General features: G+C 44.5%; 2 protein-coding genes across 17 annotated transcripts in view; one reads left to right on the top strand and one right to left on the bottom strand.

The window, feature by feature from the left end:
- TMEM164 (transmembrane protein 164) overlaps positions 1 to 685 on the top strand; it is a 171861-nt gene extending 171176 nt beyond the window's left edge. For all 14 annotated transcript variants that reach the window (XM_039464045.2, XM_039464046.2, XM_039464044.2 and 11 more), the window contains one exon: positions 474 to 685. In XM_039464045.2, the coding sequence (XP_039319979.1) occupies positions 474 to 680 (207 nt within the window). In that variant the 3' untranslated portion in view covers positions 681 to 685. The remainder of the gene's footprint in view (positions 1 to 473) is intronic.
- A 5985-nt stretch (positions 686 to 6670) lies between these two features.
- Positions 6671 to 22033, bottom strand: part of AMMECR1 (AMMECR nuclear protein 1) — a 142592-nt gene continuing 127229 nt past the window's right edge. Inside the window, exons 7-9 of one of the 3 annotated variants that reach the window (XR_012515652.1) lie at positions 18588 to 18713; positions 17523 to 18203; positions 6672 to 17034 (exon numbers count right to left, since the gene is read on the bottom strand). The gene's annotated coding sequence lies outside the window, so the exon portion shown is untranslated. Of the gene's footprint in view, positions 17035 to 17522; positions 18714 to 22033 lie in introns of all 3 variants that reach the window. The other 2 variants (XR_012515651.1, XR_012515653.1) reach the window with 2 other exon arrangements.

Raw genomic sequence — 22033 nt, 5'->3', positions numbered from 1 at the left:
CATATTGTATGCTCCTCAGACCTCCTCATGAAGTATAAAATTGGATGAACCCTGTCTGGTTTGAGGTCAGATATAGTAAACCTTTGACCACCCACACTTGATTGACTGCCAATTACGTGGAGGCAGGGACCACGCTGTGGGCTGTACTTTTAGCCTATAACACCTCTCCGGGGACTAGGCACATAGTAGATGTTCACAAATGGCAACAGCCTCTGGGCCCAAACAGAAGGCAAGACCGTAAGCGAAACTGAACAGCTTTTCCATGGGACAGCCCTTCCCCATCACCTCCAGAGGGCTCTAGCCTTGACTCACTCAGAAAACCAAGGGGAGAGAAGAAATCCCTTTATAAACAGGTGGGGATTGGTCAATCCCTCCTTGTCCAGTCCCCCATTAGGTAGAGATGGCTGAACTGGCAGAAGCCAGAGAAAGCCTAAGGATGGTGAACGCTTACTCTACCTCCCTTGTCCCTGCAGGTCACCGAAGTGAATTTGAACAACATGCTGTGTCCGGCCATCTCAGACCCATTCTACGGCCCCTGGTATCGCATCTGGGCCTCGGGACACCAGACTCTCATGACCATGACCCACGGGAAGCTGGTCATCCTGTTCTCATACATGGCTGGGCCCTTGTGTAAATATCTGCTGGATTTGCTCCGGCTTCCAGCCAAGAAAATAGACTGAAGGTGCTTGTTTTTTGTTTTTTGTTTTTTGTTTTTTCTCCCTGAGGAAGCAAGTCCCAGTTTGACTTGGAGAACACCCAGTTCTTGATGAAATCATGGGAGAGGGCAGTAGGATGTGTGGCATATTTCTGTTTCCTCCTTTCTGTCCCTTTCTTCTACCACTCTTCCTTCCTCAGCTCTTCTCCCTAGGATGTCTCCTTGAGCCTGGCATGTAGTGCTGGGCGTTGGATTTTCCTCTTTCCCTTTGGCTCTTTCTCTCTGCTCCTAGTGGCCTTACATGAGGAGATCGCAGTCAGTGGATCTTTCACTCTGCTTGTCGGTGCTTTAACAACAGCTGGTTGAGGAGAAAGGGAACAACAAGTAGTAGTTTTTTTTTTGGCATCAAAGCAATGAGATTGGGTTGCATTTCATTTCTCCACTGCCAGGGATCTCCAGGTTTATGCTGGCATCCCATTTCGTCTCCAGCACAGACCTTACCATAGGGGACTGAGGCCTTGTTTCTATACCAGCAGGAAGCCCAGAGCAGAGGGATTTCCCAGCTCATGGTCAAGACAGAACCAGCCAGATTCTTCTCATTGATGTCCCATGACTCAAAGCCAGCAGCCAACCAGCCACCAGGATGCTGCCTGGGATGGGAGGGGAGGGCACCACCCAGCCCAAGGGCTAGATTCCATTGAGAGAGTTGGAGATCTATTGCAATGACAAATCCAAAATGAAGAGGGTCAAGATATATACAGTACTAGGCAGCAACCTGTGTAAATTCTGCCTGTGAGAGCTGAGAACTGATGCGCATCCCAATCAGAAGTGAGCATAGAAAACTGTGATTTGAATCATATACTCCATTTTAGGTAAATGTTGATAATAGATACCATTTTAATCTTGAGTGCCTCGCTCTGTCCCTTCCGCTCCTACCTCCCCTTCCTCCTGCCCCCAGGCAGCTTCAGGGAAGAATGAGCTGGAATTGGCTGCTTGGTTGTTTTTTTGGGTTTGGAGAATCCTTGCATCAGGGCCCACTTCTGGAAGACCGTGTAGATCCATTTCTTGGCTTGACAGGCAATGACAGCATCCTGGGTCTGAGGAGCTATAGCTGTTGCCAGTGTTGTTTCCCTAGGGCCAGATTTCTTCAGCATAGTCAGACTCAGTGTTGAATTGTTTAATATGGGGGACGTCACATCCTCTTCATCCTTTCTACCCCAAAGCCCCATGTCTAGGTGGAAAGGGGGCTGCCAAGGCATGAGGTCCTCATGAGCGGAGGTTCGGGTGCTCCACAAAGAGGAGCTTTTGTTGCAGGACTTCAGCTCAGTTATGCACAGACCTCAAGAAGGCAGGCAGTGGCTGGACATTGCTGACTCTGTGTTGACTTCCACTAGGAACAGATTTGCTTAAGAACAGAAAAGATCATTTGGTGACTTTGTCTGATGAGCTTCCCTTCCCCTCTCCCACTCTAGGCAACACAGTTGACCTAGGCCAGTTCAAGTATTTCCAGTTTGACCGTGGTAGAGCTACATTGAGCTTCAGTGCTTCAGTGGTCGTAACTGTAGCAAATGGACCTACAGGAAGCAACCCTGGGAGGGACTGTCCTTCTGCAGAGGCCTGCAGACATTGAGGCTATCAGTCCCCAGGGCTTGGGGAGCAGGAGGGGAGAACACCAAGTGCTCTTATTACCCTGAGCTCCTTTTGATGTGTAAGCTTTGTTTTCGGCCCTCTTTGAGGGCAGGGCCAACCTTTTCTAAGTGCCTCTCACCCTAGGGTTGCCCTTTAGGAGAGGTACCTCTTGAATGGCTGGATTGGCCCTGCCCATTATCAAACTGCTACATGTAGGAATGGCAGATGAGGAAACATACAAGGCCCCAGTGCCCTATGGCCTCTACAAAAGGAGAAGTTGGAAGGGGGTTGTGGGAGGAGCCCTTGAGGGCCTGGCCTGTCCTCCACCAGAACTTGGAGTTGCTGCCAGCAGAGGATCTGTGCCTCAACTGAGCACTAGCTTTGGAATGTCAGGCGGTATGACTGTGTAGGCCCTCTCCTCCTCCTCCTCGTTTCTGTGGCATGGCACAGCTTGCCCAGTAGCTTGAGCTTTCCCCATGTTGGCATGCCTCCACAAGCTTACATTTGCTCTGGCTACAGCTCAGCGCCCCATTCTGGAGGGCACTTTCTGGTGCTTGGAAGGAGAGAAGAAAGCAAAGGCCACATGCCTGGCATGGCCAAGCTAGAGACAGGTCCACCTGTCAGGGGAAGGAAGAAGTGAAGGGGACATGCAGGGCTTTGGGGGCCAGATTGGCTCAGAAACATGTAGGTTGAAAGAACAGAGGTGGCCCAGTCAATAGACTTCACAGGGAGCCATGGCCTCTATTTGGGGCATTGGGGAGCGGCAGGCATCTGAACTGGTCTGAATCTCACTCTTTTCTTGGGCCAAGCCAACGTGGAGAGAAGGAACCCAACCAGACCCCTGGCAACCTGCCTTACAGGGTAGCCCACATATCTGCCCAATGCTGACCCTCTGCTGCTCCAGCTTTGGTACAAGAGTGAGGGAGAAGCTGGAGCTTGCACACCCAGTGGCCAGTGGGCCTGTTTTCCCAGCTCCTCCTCAGGGCTTTGCTGTCAGTGCCAAGCCGGTTCCCCAGCCAGATTTCCATGTGCCATTTGCCAGCATGTGGGAGCTCTGCGCATGTATGAGGGTGTTTGTAGAAGAGGGCAGTTTCCTTTCAAATGGCCTCGGAAAGGGAAAAGAGTGCTCCCTCCGGCCCCCAGGTAGCCTTGACCAGGGATGTGGGCCAAGGAGTATAGTCTGTGGAGCTGGCCAACTTGTGGCATCCACTCCGAATAGCAGAGACCCAGTGACGCCTACTTCGGGTCCTCCCGGCCCTCAGTATTTGGTTTTGTTCACCAAAGATGATCTGACCCACCTTCCTCCCAAAGGCACAACAGTAACATATTCCTCTGTCAACCTATGAGGGCATGCGGGATTCTGAAGCCACAGACTCAGTCTTCCTAAGTCAGCAATCTCTCTCTCTCTCTCTCCTCGAACTTCATCGCATTCGTAGAAGCTACTTACAGGGTCCCTGGGCTAACCAGGGCGATCGGCGAACTTTACTGTACAGTAGCTCAGTCTAGCTGTCAGATCATCCCTTTTGCTGTAGCCTATGTTGGGGTTTTTATATTTGTAATCATTGGTAATTCAGTGTCTTATGAAGTGGGCACAGCTCCCCACAGAGTGCAAGTTGTCAGCACGTCTCTGTGCACTGGTTGTTGCTCAGGGCAGTGCCCTGCAGATGAGCCAGGTGGCTCAGGGGGCAGCAGAAGGGCTGTTTTCCCCACTCCCTCTGCCAAAAATACTTCTCTGGATTTGTAGACGTTGACCCAGAGTTATCTGTCCCCTCCCGAAAAGGGTTTTCTTACCGGTTTCTACTGAAGGGGAGGTAGGGGAGGAGGAAAAAAGGACCATGTGTGATGCTCTCAGAGAAGACACTGATGCTGATTATGGCGGGTTTCCTGCAGGCCCTCGTGCGCTCCTCGGCAAGGCCCCAGGCTGGGAAGGGGTTCCCCCCCAACTGCCCATCCTGCCTGCTCTGTGCTGGGTAGAGTCAGTGACAGGGAGGCAGCCCTCTTATGTACATAGAGTGAGCTGATTTGGGCTCAGGAAAACCTAGTCGCTTGTTGCTCGTCTGTGACATTTTTGTACACTGGTTTGCTACTCATGGCACGAAACAGACAGAAACCCCATGAAAAATAAAACAAAACAAGTCATTTCAAAAAAAGCTGTTGTTTCGAAAACTCTTGCTTCTTTTGGTGTCAATGCTGTGTTTTGTTTTAATGAATCCTTCATTTATATTGGTGTTACTGTAGTGAAGAGAATGATAGGCTCATCTGTAATGGTTTCTTCCAGGAGCTTAGCAAATGCCTCTGCCCCTCTTCCCCTAACCCCATCCTTCCTCAATTTCCAGTTGGGATTGCTGTGCACTGGACAGACCCCTCACTGTCTCCCCTGAAACCCCACACAGTGGCTCTCTTTAGAACCAGTCTTTGTACTCTCCCTCAACAGCAGCAGGGTAAGGCTGGTTCTTGCGTGCTCTGTGACCCCACCAGTTTGCTCACCTCTTGGGGCGTTTTGTAATGTGTTTTCTCTGTTTTGTAAAATCTTTTGATTGTACTGAAATGGTTTCTGCAGTTGCCTTTGGAAATAAATGGTCATTAATTTGTTTACTTAGCATTCTGCATTCTAGTCTCAAGTGTTTCTGTTGTTGGAGATCCTTGAATGAAAAGGAACCCTCACCATGGGACTTACTGCTATAATGTTTTCTTCATTTACTGTTAATTAGAAGATTTATGAGACCCAGGAGTCCTGGCCTTGCTTCCCAGAACCCTCTCAGAAGGCCCTCTGCTTTGAAAAGTAGACAAAAGGGGCCATTGGCCCTCCGTACTGTGGAAGACCCTCAAAGGACAGCTGGGCTGTCTCAGCACAGCTTTGTCCTGGTAGCTGTGTGGTTGGTTGGCCTTGAATACCCACACATTGTCTACTTCTGCCAGGGACCCATCAGACTATTTGCTCTTAGCAGGGCTTGTCTGCCAGGCCCATTTGCTGGGCTCTCTGGGACCCAAAGCGCACTGGGCAAGGCTGGATGACTGAGCTGGAGAAGGCAAACACATTCAGGCCCACTCAACCCAAATTTCCTGAAGGCCAGCTCTGCACCAGCACTTCTCAGCACAGGCCTGCACCCAGCATGGGTCGGACCATGAACAAGATAGCCTACCCTTTGGAAACAGACCTGCTTTTCCAAGGCTCCCGGCTGAGCAGCCCGTGCTGACTGTGATTGGCCCTTTTTACACGGGACAGAGGCCCTATTCAGGCTTTCGCCAGGGCTGCTGTTTCTACAGGGGACACAGCTAGACAGACGTGGCCGCCAGTGCAGGTGCATTTCCTCATTTGCCAGTGGTTGGTTACCCAGGCTATGAATGAGGCAGGGCCCTGCAATCGTGAACTAGAAGATTGGCAGCCTAGAAAAGTCACTTCTCTTGCTGCCTCAGGTTCTTTATCAGCAAAGTAGTAGCTCCAACTGCATGCCAGATACAGAGCTAAGTCCCTCTCGTTACCTCTTTGTTGTTGTTGTTGTTGTTGTTGAGACAAAGTTTGGCTCTTGTTGCCCAGGCTGGAGTGAAATGGCACCATCTTAGCTCACCGCAATCACTGTGTCCCAGATTCAAGCAATTCTCTTGTCTCAGCTTCCCGAGTAGCTGGGATTATAGGCATGTGCCACAACACCTGGCAAATTTTGCATTTTTAGTAGAGACGGGATTTCTCCATGTTGGTCAGGCTGCTCTCGAACTCTTGACCTCAGGTGATCCGCCCGCCTCAACCACCCAAAGTGCTGGGATTACAGGCGTAAGCCACTGCACCCAGCCCTTGTTACCTCTTAGAATCCCCATTAAACTACGGTTATCTGACGGGCAATGCTGTCATTGTTTGGCAGGGAGAAACTGAGAATATGAAGGCTCACTAATAAATGGACAAGCTGAAATTGGAAAGCAGTTTTGTTAGACCCCAGAGCTCACATGCTCTCTACCCTCCGCCAGTTTCCTCTGCCTTTCCAGTGTGCTGGCATTGCCGGCTAGACCCCTTGCCTAGGGACCCCCCGGTCTTTATAGAAGTGGAAGAAGAGCCGGCAGTGGCGTGGAAGACGAGAGAGAAAGGAGAGGCCCAGAAGTGCAGAAAACAAAGGAATCAAGGCTTGCCAGCAGTAGCCTCAAAGCAGAGCTGAAAGGCACGGAAGAAAGGGGGCCGGATATGGCAAAGGGGAAGGACGGAAAGAGACTGGTGGAGAGAAGGTGAGGAGAGTTGGTTCACGTCCTTTCCCCATGTGTTCCTTTTGAGGAAGAGAGCTGAAAAAGCCAATGGCCTAGGCCATTGCCATCTCTACCCTGGGCAAAGCATCTGCCCCTGCTGCCATCCCCACCCCCACCCCCACTCTACTGTGTATTCCCTCCTGCAGGCAACAGTCTTTTCAAATGCAAATCTGCATCACTTCCCTGGGCCCCTGGCGCTTTCCGGGTAACACACCAGCCCTGGGCTCTGTAAGCATCTTCAGATGCATCTCCTCAGCCCCGCACTCCCAAAAGCAGCTTGCACAGAGGCCCTTCGCTGCAGCGGGATGTGCTCCCATTTGGCATGCCAGGCCGTTTCCCAGATTCTTGCCATTTGTTTCTTTTGTGCTGTTTCCTCAGCTCCCCATTCTCCCTTTTTGTCCTCAGGCCTCCACTCAAAGTTGAGCTCCTCTCTGCAGTCTTCCCTGAGCCCCAGGCTGTGTTAGGTACCAGTCCACTGTACTCCTACAGCACCTGGTACTAACTCTGGCCACCATTTGCCTCCCTCTTACGTGATTCATTACTGGTCTCTCTCCCTCCGTAGACGTTAAGCTCCTTGAGAGACAGGTGGGATCTGATTCATCCTCCAGCCCCTGGCACAGGACCTGTTCCTTTCAGTGAACAAGGATCTTATACCTGAGTGCTAAAATATGGTAGGAGGTGCCAGTGTTCTCTGAAGGAGAGCCCTAGGCTACATAAGCCATGCCCATCCAATTAATTCTCCTGGATAGGGCTGGGATGCCTTTGTCCAGGCACCTCAAGCTTCCTGCTGAGGGGCCCCATCTTGCTTCTCTGCAGGGCTCTATATAGTTGGTGTCCTGGATGAACAGGCAGTATTGTGAGGGAAAAGCACTGAGACCAGCAGCAACTCTTCCACCTGACTCTTCCCTGGACCTCTGGGCAAGGTGTCCAGAGGCCTTTCCATATCATTGATAGCTATTAATCACCACCAGAGTGACCCCTTCCGCCCTGGGGGCACACAGAGTTAGTTTGCATGGCAATAGCCCCACCAGCCCATGGAATGTGTCATCTAGCCCCGTGAAGGGTAGGAAGCAGCTCGAGATGGTTACAACCTGATCCCCCAATGAGCTTTTCCCTTGTCCTGGTTTGCCAAAGCCAGTGGAGGAACAGAAATACACAGATGTCAGCCTGACAAAATGGAATGGTTTATTCAAAGGATGTGTGGTTTGCTAACCTTGGCCACAGGCAAGTCCAACGTAGTCAAAAGTCAGTGACTCTGTTACTGCCTGAACCTACCCTCCCTACAATCAGCACCCTGCCCAGCATCTGAATTGCACACCTGGGATGTCTGGGCTGCTGGGCAAAGGGGTTTAAAAGCCAGGGAAGCAGTAGGGAGAGGTTTCTCCTGTGGCTAATGGATGCCCTCCGCAGCTGACTTGGTAACTTTCAGTAACTCCTACATCTCAGCCAGCCAATAGTCTCTGCATTTCACACTGAGGCAGGTCTTTGCAATGGGGGTGGAGGCTTCCTTGACACATCTCTGCTAGGAAACAGGGCCGAGCATGAATCACAGAGCTGTTCTCCTGTCCAACAACCTATTCTCAGCCCCACCACTGTTCCAGCAAGCAGGCCCTTCTGCTCCCTTCCACACTTCCCCTCTCCATCCAAGGGGCTTGCCCAGGTGATGCCAACCTGCCATTGCTGTCCCTTTTCTATACTCAGGAGGCTTGTGCTTATGGGTATTGCATTTTTAGAAAGACCTTGGGCTCTCTAGTATTCTGTCCCCTGAGAACAGAGGAACCATCCTGTGAATTCCAAGACATACACTCAGATTTCTAGCATGTCAGAGCTAACAAGATAACTCCAGTACAGCGGGTTGTCGATTTTGTTGCACATTAATCACCTGGAGAGCTTTCAAAATCTCAGTGCGGAGGCCTCACCCAGGCTCATAATTCAAAGCAAACTTCCTTTGCTTTCAAGTTTCCAGGCAGGTTCTGAATCATCTCTTTGACCTGACCGTCTATAGCAGTGCCTTTTAAAACAACGAAGTATTTAAGATATATACCAAAAGGTATCAAGAATAATACCTAAATCCAGCTTAAGAAAAAGAACGTTACCGAGCCGGGCGCGGTGGCTCACGCCTGTAATCCCAGCACTTTGGGAGGCCGAGGCGGGTGGATCACGAGGTCAAAAGATCGAGACCATCCTGGTCAACATGGTGAAACCCCGTCTCTACTAAAAATAGAAAAAAATTAGCTGGGCATGGTGGCACGTGCCTGTAATCCCAGCTACTCAGGAGGCTGAGGCAGGAGAATTGCCTGAACCCAGGAGGCGGAGGTTGCGTTGAGCCGAGATCGCGCCATTGCACTCCAGCCTGGGTAACAAGAGCGAAAAAAACTCCGTCTCCAAAAAAAAAAAAAAAAAAAGAAAAAAAGAAAAAGAACGTTACCAATACAGTTGAAGCTCCCTTGCTCCAGAGATTTCCAGATTGTTCCTCAGCATCTCAGTGATGCTGGGGCGGTGCCTCAGAAGCCACTTCAGGTGGGAATGCGTGGGAGTAGAGTGGGTGGTGGTCTGGCCTTTCCCCTTGCTTCGCCAAGAACAACTCCACTTATATTCTGTCTTGTATATTGAGGTTTTGTAAATAATGTTGTTGGGAAAAGGAGTTAAAAGACATTTACAACCTCAGTAGTTATATCTCTATCCCTTTCCTAAATAATAGCGGTTGTCCTGTAGTAGTCAAACCAGCATTTAGCAGGACTGAGCAGGCAGGGCCTACTGTCCCACTTCTTCCCTTTCAGGTCCCGAGTGCCCTTGGCAAAGTCATACGTTTTCTGAACTCCACTTGTAAAACAGTAATAAATACCCTTGTCTTGCTTGCCTCACAGGACATCTATGAGGAATCCAGTGAGATCAATGGGCGTGAGAGGGCTTCGCAAAGTTCTGTCCAGTGCAAAGGGCTCCTATTTCCAGAGAGTTTGGTTGCTATGCTTGTTCTCAGAGCACAGAGGATAGTGGGCTTTTGACTGTGCTCATACCCACTCTGCCTTAATGTGCCCTGTGTGGTTGCAGTCTGTGGTGTGTATGTGAGTGGGTGCTCGTTTGTAGGACAGGTGATACCTCAGTTTATTTCATGGACTCTAGACACATTTTTTCACATTTTAACATCACTAAAATTGGAATGCATCTTAAAATCAGTGGCATGACAGTTTAATGAGCAACTTTTTTCTTTTTCAGTGGTATATAAAATAACAGACATCTTATAATCAATTAAATACTGTAATTGTTAGCTTAGATTCCTCTTCCTCTTCCCCCATGAAAGTCACCTTCTTGCTAGAGAAAACGCGTTCGGAAAAATATACAAACTTTCAGCATACAGCCTCATTCTAACATTCCTCTTCTTCCTTCCCTGCTAGCATCCACCCAGGCCAGGAAAGCGATCTGCTTCTTGACCAGAGGGAGACCCACTTTGTTGAGCTCTCTCTTGGGACAGATGGTTTGTGGGACATGAGAGGGATGAGGCAGAGCACAGCTGCATAAGGAAGCTCACCGTGCCAAGTGGCAGGGAGGGAGTCAGATAAGCTGGGCCAGCCACCCCGATAGCTCTGGTTTCTTTCTTTCCCAACCACTGCCTGGCCAGACAAATCAGCCTGCTTCCCTGGGGAACTCCTAGGGCAAGTCATTGCCAGAGGTGAGGTGAACGGGCAGAAGTAGGGGTGGGGGTGTGAAGCCCAGCATGTTCTGAACTCCCTGAGTTGATGTGAGTGGCTGTCTGGCCCATGCAGAACACAGTGATTTCCCTAGCTCCTTCAGCAAGGTGGAAGAAGAGTTAGGTAGTAAGCCTTTCAAGGAAAAGCAGCACTTTGTCCTAGGACATCCCGAACCATGGGCATTTCACTGCAGTTAGGAATTGCCACCAACTTTCCTCAGTCCTGGCAGTCACTCAAATTAAGCTCTGCCCTTGTAACCTTGAGGCCAACCTCTTCCAGAAGGGGAGAGTAGTGTCTGCATAGTGAGATCTAGGGATACTTGGTCCCAGGAAGCCGCTTTTGGACATTTCTCCCCCAGAGAGCTTAGCAAGACATGATCAGCCTGGATTATAGCTGCCCTCACGTAACTGGGTTAAAGTGTTGGCCTACTTAGGCCCCTCCTGCAGTGGCCTCCTTCAAAGCTGATGAGGCCGATTAGGGGGCTATTTCTGAGCTCTAGTCGTGTACCCAGAAGCCTGAGGGCGGTCCTCCCCTGACTAGAAAGACAATGACTAAGGCTGGACAGCCAAGGGCAGAGTCAGATTTGCCCATAGGAGAGCATTGCCATCAGAACTCAGGTATCCTTATAAAAGAACTAAATAATATAAAGACTAAGTCCTTGGATTTTGAGCTTCAAAAACCAAACCAACCAATCAGTTTTCAGGGACAGGCCTAGTCCTACACCCTTGCCATCTCCAGTGCTAGAGAGGTAGCAGATCATCAAAATAAAATCTTCAAGGATAGTGATAGTCACTAGCCTCCACTCAGTAGGTTCTGTGCATTTGAGACTGTTAACTAACCTCTGAGCCTCAGTTTGCTCATCTACAAAATGGCAATAATGATAGCATCTACTTCATATGGCTATTATGAGGATTGAGTAGATGAGGCACTTGGCACAGTGCCTGGCAACACATTTGCCAGATACCACCACTACCGTCACCACAACCATTACCGCCACCATTGTCACCATCATCATCCTCGTCAAGGCAACAGTGAATGGCAAAAACCTTGTCTCTGGAGCCTGACAAACTTGGTTTGAAACCTGGCTTTGCCACTTTATAGCTAGGTGGCCTCAGATAAGTGACAACTTCTTTGAACTTGATTCTTAGTCTATAAAATGGGAAACTCTTAAGGCTATTGAAAAGTGTATAACATGGTTCTTCACAGTAAGCACTCAATAAATGTTGGCTATTATAATTATTAAAAAGGAGCGATCAAGGTCAGTGCTTGCCAGGTGTTAGGAGGAGACAGAAATGAATGGGCTAAGCACAGAGGATTTCTAGGGCAATGTAACTACTCTTCTGTATAATACCATAATGGTGGATACATTTCATTGCGCATTTGTCAGAACTCATAGAATGAAGAATAACAAAAGTGAACCCTACTGTAAACTTTGGACTTTGGATAATAAGGATGTATTAATGTAGGTTCATCAGTTATAACAAATTTGTCACTCTGATGCAGGATGTTGATAGTGGGGTAGGCTGTGTGTGGTATGGGTATATAGGAAATATAGGGGAACCCGCTATACATTTTGCTCAATTTTGCTGTGAACCTAAAAATTCTCTGAAAAATAAAGTCTATTTAAAATGAAAAAAAAAAAAAATGGGAGTGATCATACTAAATTGTTATAAAAGGATGTTAGCTGTAATCCCCATGATAACCACTAAGAAAATAACTTAAAAATAGAGAAAAGAGGAAATGAAGTGGGATTCAAAGTGGATATTACTCCCCCCCCCAAAAAAAATACACCAAACACAAAAGAAGGCAGTATACGAGGAACTGAGGAACAAAAAGGATGATATATAGCACAATGGCAAAAGTTCTTTATTATCAGTAATCACTTTAAATGTAAATGGATTAAGCTCACCAATTAAAAGACAGACATTGGCAGAATGGATTTAAAAACAACATGATCCAATTATATGCTACTGACAAGACACTCAGTTTAGACCCAAAGATATAGGTTGAAAGTGAAAGCATGGAAATAGATATTCCATCCAAATAGTAACCACAAGAGAGCTGACATGGTTACACTAATATTAGACAAAATAGAATTTAAGTAAAAAAACTGTCATAAGAGCCAAAGAAGGAAATTTTTACTGATAAAAGGGTTAATTCATAAAGAAGATATAACAATGATAAGTATGCACCAAACAACAGATTTCCAAACTACGTGAAGCAAACACTGATGGAATTAAAGACAGAAATAGTAGACAGTTCTACAATAATATTTTGGGACCTCTATACTCCACATTAAATAATGGATAGAACAACTAGACGGAAGATCAGTAAGGAAAGTTTCAACATTATAAACCAACTAGATGCAATAAACATAAGAACACTGTACCGCACAACAGCACAATACACTTCTCAAGTGTACATGGGATTTCTCCAGGTTAGAGCATATATTAGGCCATAAAACAATTATCAATACGTTTTAAAATGCTGGAATTACACAAAGTATGTTTGATCAAATTGAACAAAGCTAGAAATCAATAATGAGAAAAACTGGAGATTTTGCAAATCCGTAGAAATTAAGAACATACTCTTAAAGAACTAATGAGTCAAAGAAGAAATCACTAGGGGAATTAGAAAATGCTTTTAGATGAATGAGAATAAAAATACAACATACAACAACTTATGGGATACAGTGAAAGCAGTGCCCAGAGGGAAATTTATAGCTGTAAACACCTACATTAAAAAAGAAGAAAGACCTGAAACTAATATTCTAAATTTACACCTGAAGAGACTAGAAAAAGAAAAGCGAACTAAACTAAAGCCAGCAGAGGAAGGAAATAATAAAGATTAGAGCAGAGATAAATGAAATAGGAAATAGAAGAAAAGGAATGAAACCAATAGTTGGTTGTTTGAAACTAACTACTGAAACTAAACTAAACCAACCAACAAACCATGACCAAGTGGGATTGATCCCAGGAATTTAAGGGCGGTTTGATGTAAAAAAAAAATCAACCAATGTAGTACAGCACACTAATAGAACAAAGTGTGTGGGGGGGGTGGGGACATGATCATCTCAATATATGCAGATAAAGCATTTGACAAAAGTTAATACCCTTTCATAATAAAACACTCAGCAAACTAGGAGTAGAAGGCACATGTCTTAACATGATAAAGGGGCATTTATGAAAAACCCACAACTAACATCAGACCTAATAAAGACTGAAAGCCTTTCTCCTAAGAACAAGACCAGGATGTCCATGTTCACCTCTGCTATTCAACATAGTATTGAAAGTCCTAGCCAGAGCAGTTAAGCAAGAGAAAGAAATAAAAGGCATCCAGATTGGAAAGGAAGAAGTAAAACCGTCTGTATTTCCAGACAATATGATTATATTCCCATAGAATACACACACACACACACACACACACACTACTAGAGCCAATAAATGAGTGCAGCAAACTTGTAGTGTATAAGCTCAACACACAAAATCAGCTGTGTTTCTAAATGCCAGTAATGAACAGTCTGAAGATAAAATGAAAAAAGCAATCTCCTTTATAATAGCATCCAAAATAATAAAATACCTAGTAATAAATTTAAAGAAGGACATAAATGACTTGTACATTGAAAACTGCAAAATATTGCTGGAAGAAATTTAAAAACATCTAAATAAATGGAAAGGCATCCTGTGTTCATGTATTAGAAAAGATATCAAAATGGCAATAGTCTCCAAAGCCATCTACAGATTCAGTGCAGTCTATCAAAATGTCAATTGCCTTTTTTTTTTTTTTTCAACAATGGAAAAGCCAATCTTCAAATTCATAAGAAAACTCAAGGGGCCTTGGCCAGCAAAACAGTATTTGAAAAGAAAAGCGAAGTTGAATTACACCTCCTGATCTCAAAACTCACTGCAAAGCTGCATCAAAACAGTGTGTTACTGGTATAAGGTGGACATATACACCAATGGAATAAGATAGAATCCAGAAATAAATGCAGACCTCTATGGTCAATTGATTTTCAGCAAGGATTCCAAGAACATTAAATGGGAGAAAGAATAGCACTAACAAATAGTGTTGAGACAATTGGATAATCAGATGCAAAAGAATGAAGTTGGACTGCTACCTCACAACACATACAAAAATAACTCAAAGTAACTCAAAGACCTAAATATAAGGAATAAAACTATACAACTAATAGAAGAAAACATAGGAGAAAATCTTTATCATCTCAGATTTGGCAGCAGATTCTTAGATTTGACACCAAAAACATTAGCAACAATAGAAAAAAATAGATAAACTCGACTTCATACACATGAAAAGCTTTTGCCTGTCAAAGGATATTATCAAGAACATGAAAAAGACAAACTACGGAGAGAAAATATTTGCAAATCATATATCTGATAATGGTTTCATATCCTGAATATATGAAGAACACAACAATAAAAAGTCAAAAAGTCTGATTAAAAACTGGGCAAAGGACTAGAATATACATTTTTCCAAAGAAAATATACAAATAGCCAATAAGCATATAAACGTGTTCAACATCGATGATCTTGAAGAAAGATCAAGAATTACAGATCGAAACCATAATGAGATACCACCTCACATCCACTAAGATGGCTGTAATCAAACAAAGAAAAGTAATGATGGTGGGGATAAGAAATAGGAACCCATATACATTGCTACTGGGAACATAAAATGGTGCAGCCACTTTGGAAAACAGTTTGGCAGCTCCCCAAAAAGTTAAGGACAGGCTGAGTGCAGTGGCTCACACCTGTAAGTTCATAACTTTGGGAGGCTGAGGCAGGTGGATCACTTGAGGTCAGGAGTTCGAGACCAGACTGACCAACATGGTGAAACCTCATGTCTACTAAAAATACAGAATTAGCTGCCCATGGTGGTGGCCGTCTATAATCCCACCTACTCAGGAGGCTGAGGCAGGAGAATCACTTGAACCTGGGAAGCGGAGGTTGCAGTGAGCCGAGATCACGCCATTGCACTCTAGCCTGGACAACAAGAGTGAAACTTCATCTCAAAAAAAGAAAAAAGAAGTTAAAGATAGAATAACTATGACTCAGTAATTCCACTCCTAAGTATATATCCAAGTGAAAGGAAAACATATGTCCACACAGAAACTTGTACACAAATGTTTATATAGCATTGTTCCTAAGGGTCCAAAGGTAGAAGCAATTCAAATGTCTATTATGATGGATAAACAAATTGTGTTACATGATACAATTAAATATTATTCAGCCATAAAAAGGAACAAAGTACTAAAACATGGTACAACTTGGATGAATCTTGAAAACATACCGAGTGAAAGAAGCCAGATACAAAAGGTCACATATTATATGAGTCCATTAATATGATATATTGAGAATATGTAAATTCAGAGAGATGGAAGGAAGATTAGAGGTTACTTAGGGGTTGGGGTGGGAGTCGGCAAGTGACTTATGGGTGTGGGGTGTTTTTATGGAGCGAAAAAAAAAGTTTTAAAGCTAGAGAGCCAGGGCTTGCACAACATTGTGAATACACCACTGAAGTGTACATTTTAAAGTAGTTAATTGTATGTTGTATGAATTTTGCCTCAAAAAATGTCAAAAATGGAAGGGTGGTTGAAAACAAACGTGTTTCTTTTTCACTTTCAAGTGCTCTGTCCATTGCGCTTGCAGGACCCACTATGTAACATCCTAGAGCAAAGGATGTTACATGCACTTTCCCAGCCTACTGCTGACTGTTAGCAATGTCTATTTGGCCTTCTCCAAGGCTGCAGGGTTGGTTAGTCCCATCTACCCAACAGGAACAATCCCATCCTACTTGAATCCAACAACTGGACTGACCCCATGTTTCACTCTTAAGCCCCATCATTTATGAGTACCACGGACCACAAGATATGCTAGGCCAGATAAACAAGAACCAATTCACCGAGGAGCATAGCTTCATGTATACAGGTCACTATGGCTACCCACCTCTGCCCAACCACAATTCTGGGAAAGAGGTCATTGCTGAGGGATATGCCAGCAGGGTGGCAATGTCTTCATCCAGAGTTCCTGGAATTCATTTGGATGTTTGAAGTAGAGAAAGTTTAGGGAAATGTTTGCATTACTCACACCAGCACTATCCCTCAAAATGATGGGGGTTTCCCACTCTTTCCAGTCCAAGATACCCTTTCCATTCTGCTAGGATATGTGGGTGTGGGGAATATGATTGTCCCATCCAGCTATTTGGCCAGCCCCCATCTCCTATGCTGATACACAGAAACCCACCTATACATGCTGACCCATATGGTAAAATTAGGTCATTCCAAAATACCGTTTAGATGGAAATGCTAGCTTTATGGAAAGTGACTATATCAACGCCTAGTTTCAATATTTGCCTGATGTTTAGAAACTCGCAGCAGCTTCCTGTCAGTTGAAATGTGATTTAAACATTCTATTGTATGTGCTTCCTGTTTTCTAATATCCCAAACTTAATACTGCCTTCCTTTTCTTTCTGCATAGCAAGTGATTCTGAAAGTTACTCTGATTTTCCTTCCATGTGGTTTACTCTTAGTATCCTTTCTCTCCTTCTGCCCCATGAATGGATTTTTTTCTCTATAATTTTTCAACCATTAAACATACTATAAACTGTCTTCTCCTCTTTAGGCCTCAAGAAGGCCTCTTAGAGGCCTAGCCTCTCTATGTCTCTTCTTACCTCCTTGTCATAGGAAGGGCCCAATGCCTCTAAGAGGGCAGCTTCACAGTAAGGAACACAACTCTCAGCCACTCGATGCCATTCTGTGTGTCCAAACCTATTTCTTATACATCACTTCTCTTCCAGCCACCTTGCATATTCCTGCTAAGGAACAAGAGAGCCACATTATGGGAACAGAAACAATCTCTTTCACTCAAGAAATCATGATCATGTCCAGTATGGGGTGGTTTCTGGTGCTGACATATTGGAGTGCAAAGAAATATAATTTCTCAACAGGGGCAGCTACAATTATGTTCTAATGCCACTGAGGTGGAAGCTATTTAGTGAAACCCCGCCCCCCCGCCCCCCCGCCAAAAAAAAAAAAACTCTACCTGGGCCCCAGTCTGAAGGACTTTACCCAACTAGACCAAACTCATATGCTCCTTACAACTCTTAGCTCAGAATGGATTATTAATTTGTCTTACAAAATTATACTATATTTATTCTGGAACCAAGCAAGGTGCTGTGCCTCTGGAGGGACAGGCACTCAATAAATATAAATGGATCATGTTGAGCTTGACATGTGGGAGGAAAAGGCCAAAAAAAAAAAAAAAATGAAATGATGGCTTCCCAAAAGCTCTCAAAATAACCTGGCATGTTGAGGCTCCAGCAGTGGTTTTGATTGTCCTGTGGGATCCTGGGGTTCTGTCAAAACAGCCTCAAGTTTCCATAATTTTTTTTTTCTTTTGATGAAGTCCTGCTCTGTTCACCCAGGCCAGAGTGCAGTATGCGATCTCAGCTCACTGCAATCTCTGGCTCCTGGGTTCAAGCGATTCTCTTTCCTCAGCTGCCCGAGTAGCTGGGATTACAGGTGTGCACCAACATACTTGGCTAATTTTTTGCCATGTTGGCCAGGTTGTTCTTGAACTCCTGACCTCAGGTGATCTGCCAGCCTTGGCCACCCAAAGTACTGGGATTACAGGAGTGAACCACTGTGCCTGTCCCTCCACAAACATTTAATTCAAAAAACATGTGTGTTGAAATATGCTGTGTTTTGAAACTGTAATAAAAACAAAAAACACTTAACAAACATTTAATAAGTTATATCCAGAATGGCAACTGAAGACCACCAGTGGATTAGTAGAAGCCGTCAGATTACTCATTTGTCTTCAAACCTCAGGAGTCAGGCTTCTCCTGCCCTGACTTCTTGTTAGCTTCAGATAGCCGTGGACTATGCTGGGTTTTTACACTTTAAACCTATATGTACACACTTTCACAAAATTCAGCAATCTGATCTCTGTGCAAATCAGGACGTTCTTGTTGTTGTACACCTAAAACATAGAAGTAGACTGCTGAGACTATTCACTGTCATTCAACCCAATTGCAACATTTTATAGTCATCGAAACAACCTTGTTCTCATTAATAAGTAGCTTGTATACATTTGTGCTTAATAGCAATGAAATAGTGTTTTCAATCTGATTTTTAACATAATGAGGTGCCAACTAAGATTCTGATTGAAAAACCAAGAGCTTCTCCCGTCATGGAGGGAGACTAAATGGGGAACAAATTATCCACCCTTTGTGACTTGGATATGTCCCTTTAGAATGGGAGCATGAGCTCAAAGATGCTATGGCAGCTGGTGAGCACAGAGGCATGTAATTCAGCCACTGCCCAGCTGTGTGCTGCAGACAAGAGAGCATAGTCTACATCTCACCTCTGTCAAACTAAGTAATCATCTGTCGTGATGAAAAGCTGCCAGGTGCAGCTTGTAGGTTTACATACAGCATACACCCTCCACCAGCTCTCTGGGCGGGTCCATTTTAAGATACATACTCAGTACCTTCAAAACAAATAAAGAGGTAATTTTTAATTTTTAAATTGATACATAACTGCACATTTTTATGGGCTACACACTGATGTTTCAATACATACAACGTATAGTGGTCAAATTAGGGTATAATTAGCAAATCTGTCACAGCAGACATTTATCATTTGTGTTGGGAACATTCAAAATCCTGTCTTGTATTTATCCAAAGATATATCTTAAATTCTTATCTATAGACACCCTACAGTGCTGTAGAACACCAGAACTTATTCCTCCAGGCTACTTGTATTTTTCTATTATTTAACCCAGTGGTCTCCAACCTTTTTGGCACCAAGGATTGGTTTCATGGAAGACAGTTGTTCCATAGATGGGGCAAGTGTCATTAGATTCTCATAAGCAACACACAACCTAGATCCCTCACATGCGCAGTTCACAATAGAGTTTGTGCTCCTATGACAATCTAATGCCCCCACTGATCTGACCAGAGGTGGAGCTCAGGCGGTAATGCTTGCTTTCCCACTGCTCACCTCCTGCTGTGAGGCCTGGTTCCTAACAGGCCATAGATCAGTTCTGGTCCATGGCCCAGGGACTGGGGACCCCTGCTTTAACCAACCTCTCCCTTTTCACTCTTTCAATCCTTCCCAGCTGCTAGTAACCACTATTCTACTCTCCACTTCTATGAGATCAACTTCTTTAGCTTTCTGTGTCTTGCTTAGTTCACTTAACATAATGTCCTCCAGGCTGATCCATGTTGCTGCAGATGACAGAATTTCAATCTTATTTATGGCTGAATAATATCCCATTGTATATATACAGCAATTGTTTTTATTAAGGGGTCATTTCTAAACAAGGTTGTAACCAAACTCTTGGGGTGAGGAGGTAGATTGGCTTCAGAACAGTGCTTGAGATCTAACGTGATTCCCTCCAATTCTTGAAAGATTTCTTCCAACAAGTTTGAGGCTTGGAATATGAGATTGTCCCACCTGGGGCTACAGGTGTCAAGGAAGGTATTTTAATGCAGTAGCCAAAAACAGTATACCCCTGGCTTTCCTCACTTTCATCCTCCCATTCATTTCTTCCTCCTGTAGGTGAAAAGCTTGAGCATACAGATGGAAACCTATCAGAGCTTACCCAGCCCAAACCCACACTTGTCTTGGCTTATGTGGCTGAAACTGCAGGAAGTGGGAAAAGCCATTCTCTGAATGGGCAGTCATTCACTGGCCCTCCTGGCTGGCAGCTCTGAATCCAGGTGTGACTTCCCCACTGCAGACTTCCCCTTACCTCAACACTGATAGGACCCCTTAGATATGGTAGTATTTCCCAGCAACAGAGAGGCACTGCTTCATCCTACATGCCCACACCTGCCCTCGGAAGCAGTAAAGCTATTTAGACAGTGTCCAGTGGGGCATGAAATCTAAAGTGGAAATGCTGAAACTGTGGGAAGAATTTAGGTAGGTGGAGTGTGATTACTGAAGTTGAAATTTGTCCAGACCAGAGTTAACCACTAATACTATAAAAAAGAATGCTGTGGTCTCATTAAACTACTTCATTCTACCGGAACCTATTAATATTGTCTAAATGATTAAAAAATCTTACATCCCATTAAATATGAATGATTAAAATAGGTAAACCCTGAGCAAATGGCTGCCTTTATGGAGCACTCTTCAAAACCACAATAGTCCTCCAGGATCTGAGAACACTGTTTTTAGCCACTGTGATGGACATGAGCACGGGTCACAAAATTCACATGGTTACCAGGGCTTTGGGAAAATGTAACAGAAAGTCATCCTGGATATATTCATCTAGCAACGGATCTTAAAATGTGCATGATGAAAGTGAGACAGCAAATGTTTTAGAAAGAGCCAAGGGTATTTCAACAATGTCCTTGGTAGCCTTTCCAGAGAGAAAGGGATAAGGCAACAGTAGGCAGAGGCAGCACCCTGAGAGAACCCTTTCTTGACATAGGCTCTTATCTGGCCCTTGAAAGTCACTAGTTGCTCTACCCTACCCTCCAGGTGCTTCCCCCAAGCACAAGTTGGGGTTACCAATCTGGAACTGGAAAAAATAAGCGGTAATAAGTATAAGCATGTGGTATGCCGAGTGTGTGTATGAGTGCCTACAAGCTCTGAAAATGCTCAATCGCATCTTGAGCATTTTCAGACTCTGTACTGTACTCAGAAAATGGACAAGCCTTGGTGGTAGGAGAGAGGGTCCCCACATCAGATGATTTCACTGAATAGCACTGCTGCTTCCCCCTACCAGCTTACAAAGAGGAAATGCCCAATATCCACTGACTGATTTGGAAGAAATCCAGAGCAGACCTAAGCACAGCTAAGCTCCTGCCAGAATTCAAGTCTGATACTTGCCTGAGATCTGTGGCAAAGGATCTGAAGGATCCTTAAAGGATCGATGTGGCCAGGTTAGGGTGTCCAAATAAACGCTAATCTATATCAGCAAACCAGGATTCAGAAACAGACAAAAGGATGCCATCAGCAAATCATCTGGCAGGGAGCAGTTGCCAGCAGGTAAGGTTCCCCAAGTGCTAGTTTGGCAATAAGTCAGTGTCTCTTCCTAACTATATTCCCTTCAGAGCCTTCAACTGTTAACCTTTTAATAAGAAGTACCAACGAGACCAAGATCCTATGTTGAGACAGATGAAACTTAAAAAAGAAACACAAGCTTATAACTCAGTTTTAACATTTTATTGGGTAAATGATTTTAAAGGTAATAACAATAGTGTCAAAACTACTACAATATCTTTCCACAGCCATACCTTACAGACCCACATAAACCTTCTCATATTTTTTTTTGCTCATATTTAATATTTTAAAGCCATACATGTCATATAAAATGCCCATTTCCAATAGTTTCTTCAAACTATTAAGCAATTAAATGTGGAAGGAAGGAGGGCCTACTTATACTGGAAGGGGTTTTAGGTAATCTGTGATGTCTTACGGTAATCAAAAAACAGGTTGCTAAGAGAGAAGGAAAAGAAGAGCTACTCCAGGTAGCTTTTTGCTCATTACAAGTCTCACCATTGTATCACCAAGAACTCATTATTATGCTGGTGACCGATTCAAAGTAATTTTGGGGAACATATAAAACACTAAAATAACTTAGAAACTAGATCCAAATATTTCAAAAGTAATCAACTTTGATATACAAAAGTAGTCAGAGGTGGTTACAAAAGTTTGTTTGCTCAGTGCATCTATGTACCAGCGCAGTTACTGGGTCCAGAGCAAAATAAAAGGTTCATTTTCTTCTGAAATAGTAATAAAAAACAAGGAAAACATATCTTTGTATATAAAGGATCAATGCTGGTCTTAAGAATAATG

The sequence above is a fragment of the Saimiri boliviensis genome, chromosome X (assembly GCF_048565385.1).
Source record: "Saimiri boliviensis isolate mSaiBol1 chromosome X, mSaiBol1.pri, whole genome shotgun sequence".
Classification (NCBI taxonomy): Eukaryota; Metazoa; Chordata; class Mammalia; order Primates; family Cebidae; genus Saimiri; species Saimiri boliviensis.
This window is presented reverse-complemented; position numbering and strand designations above follow the sequence as displayed.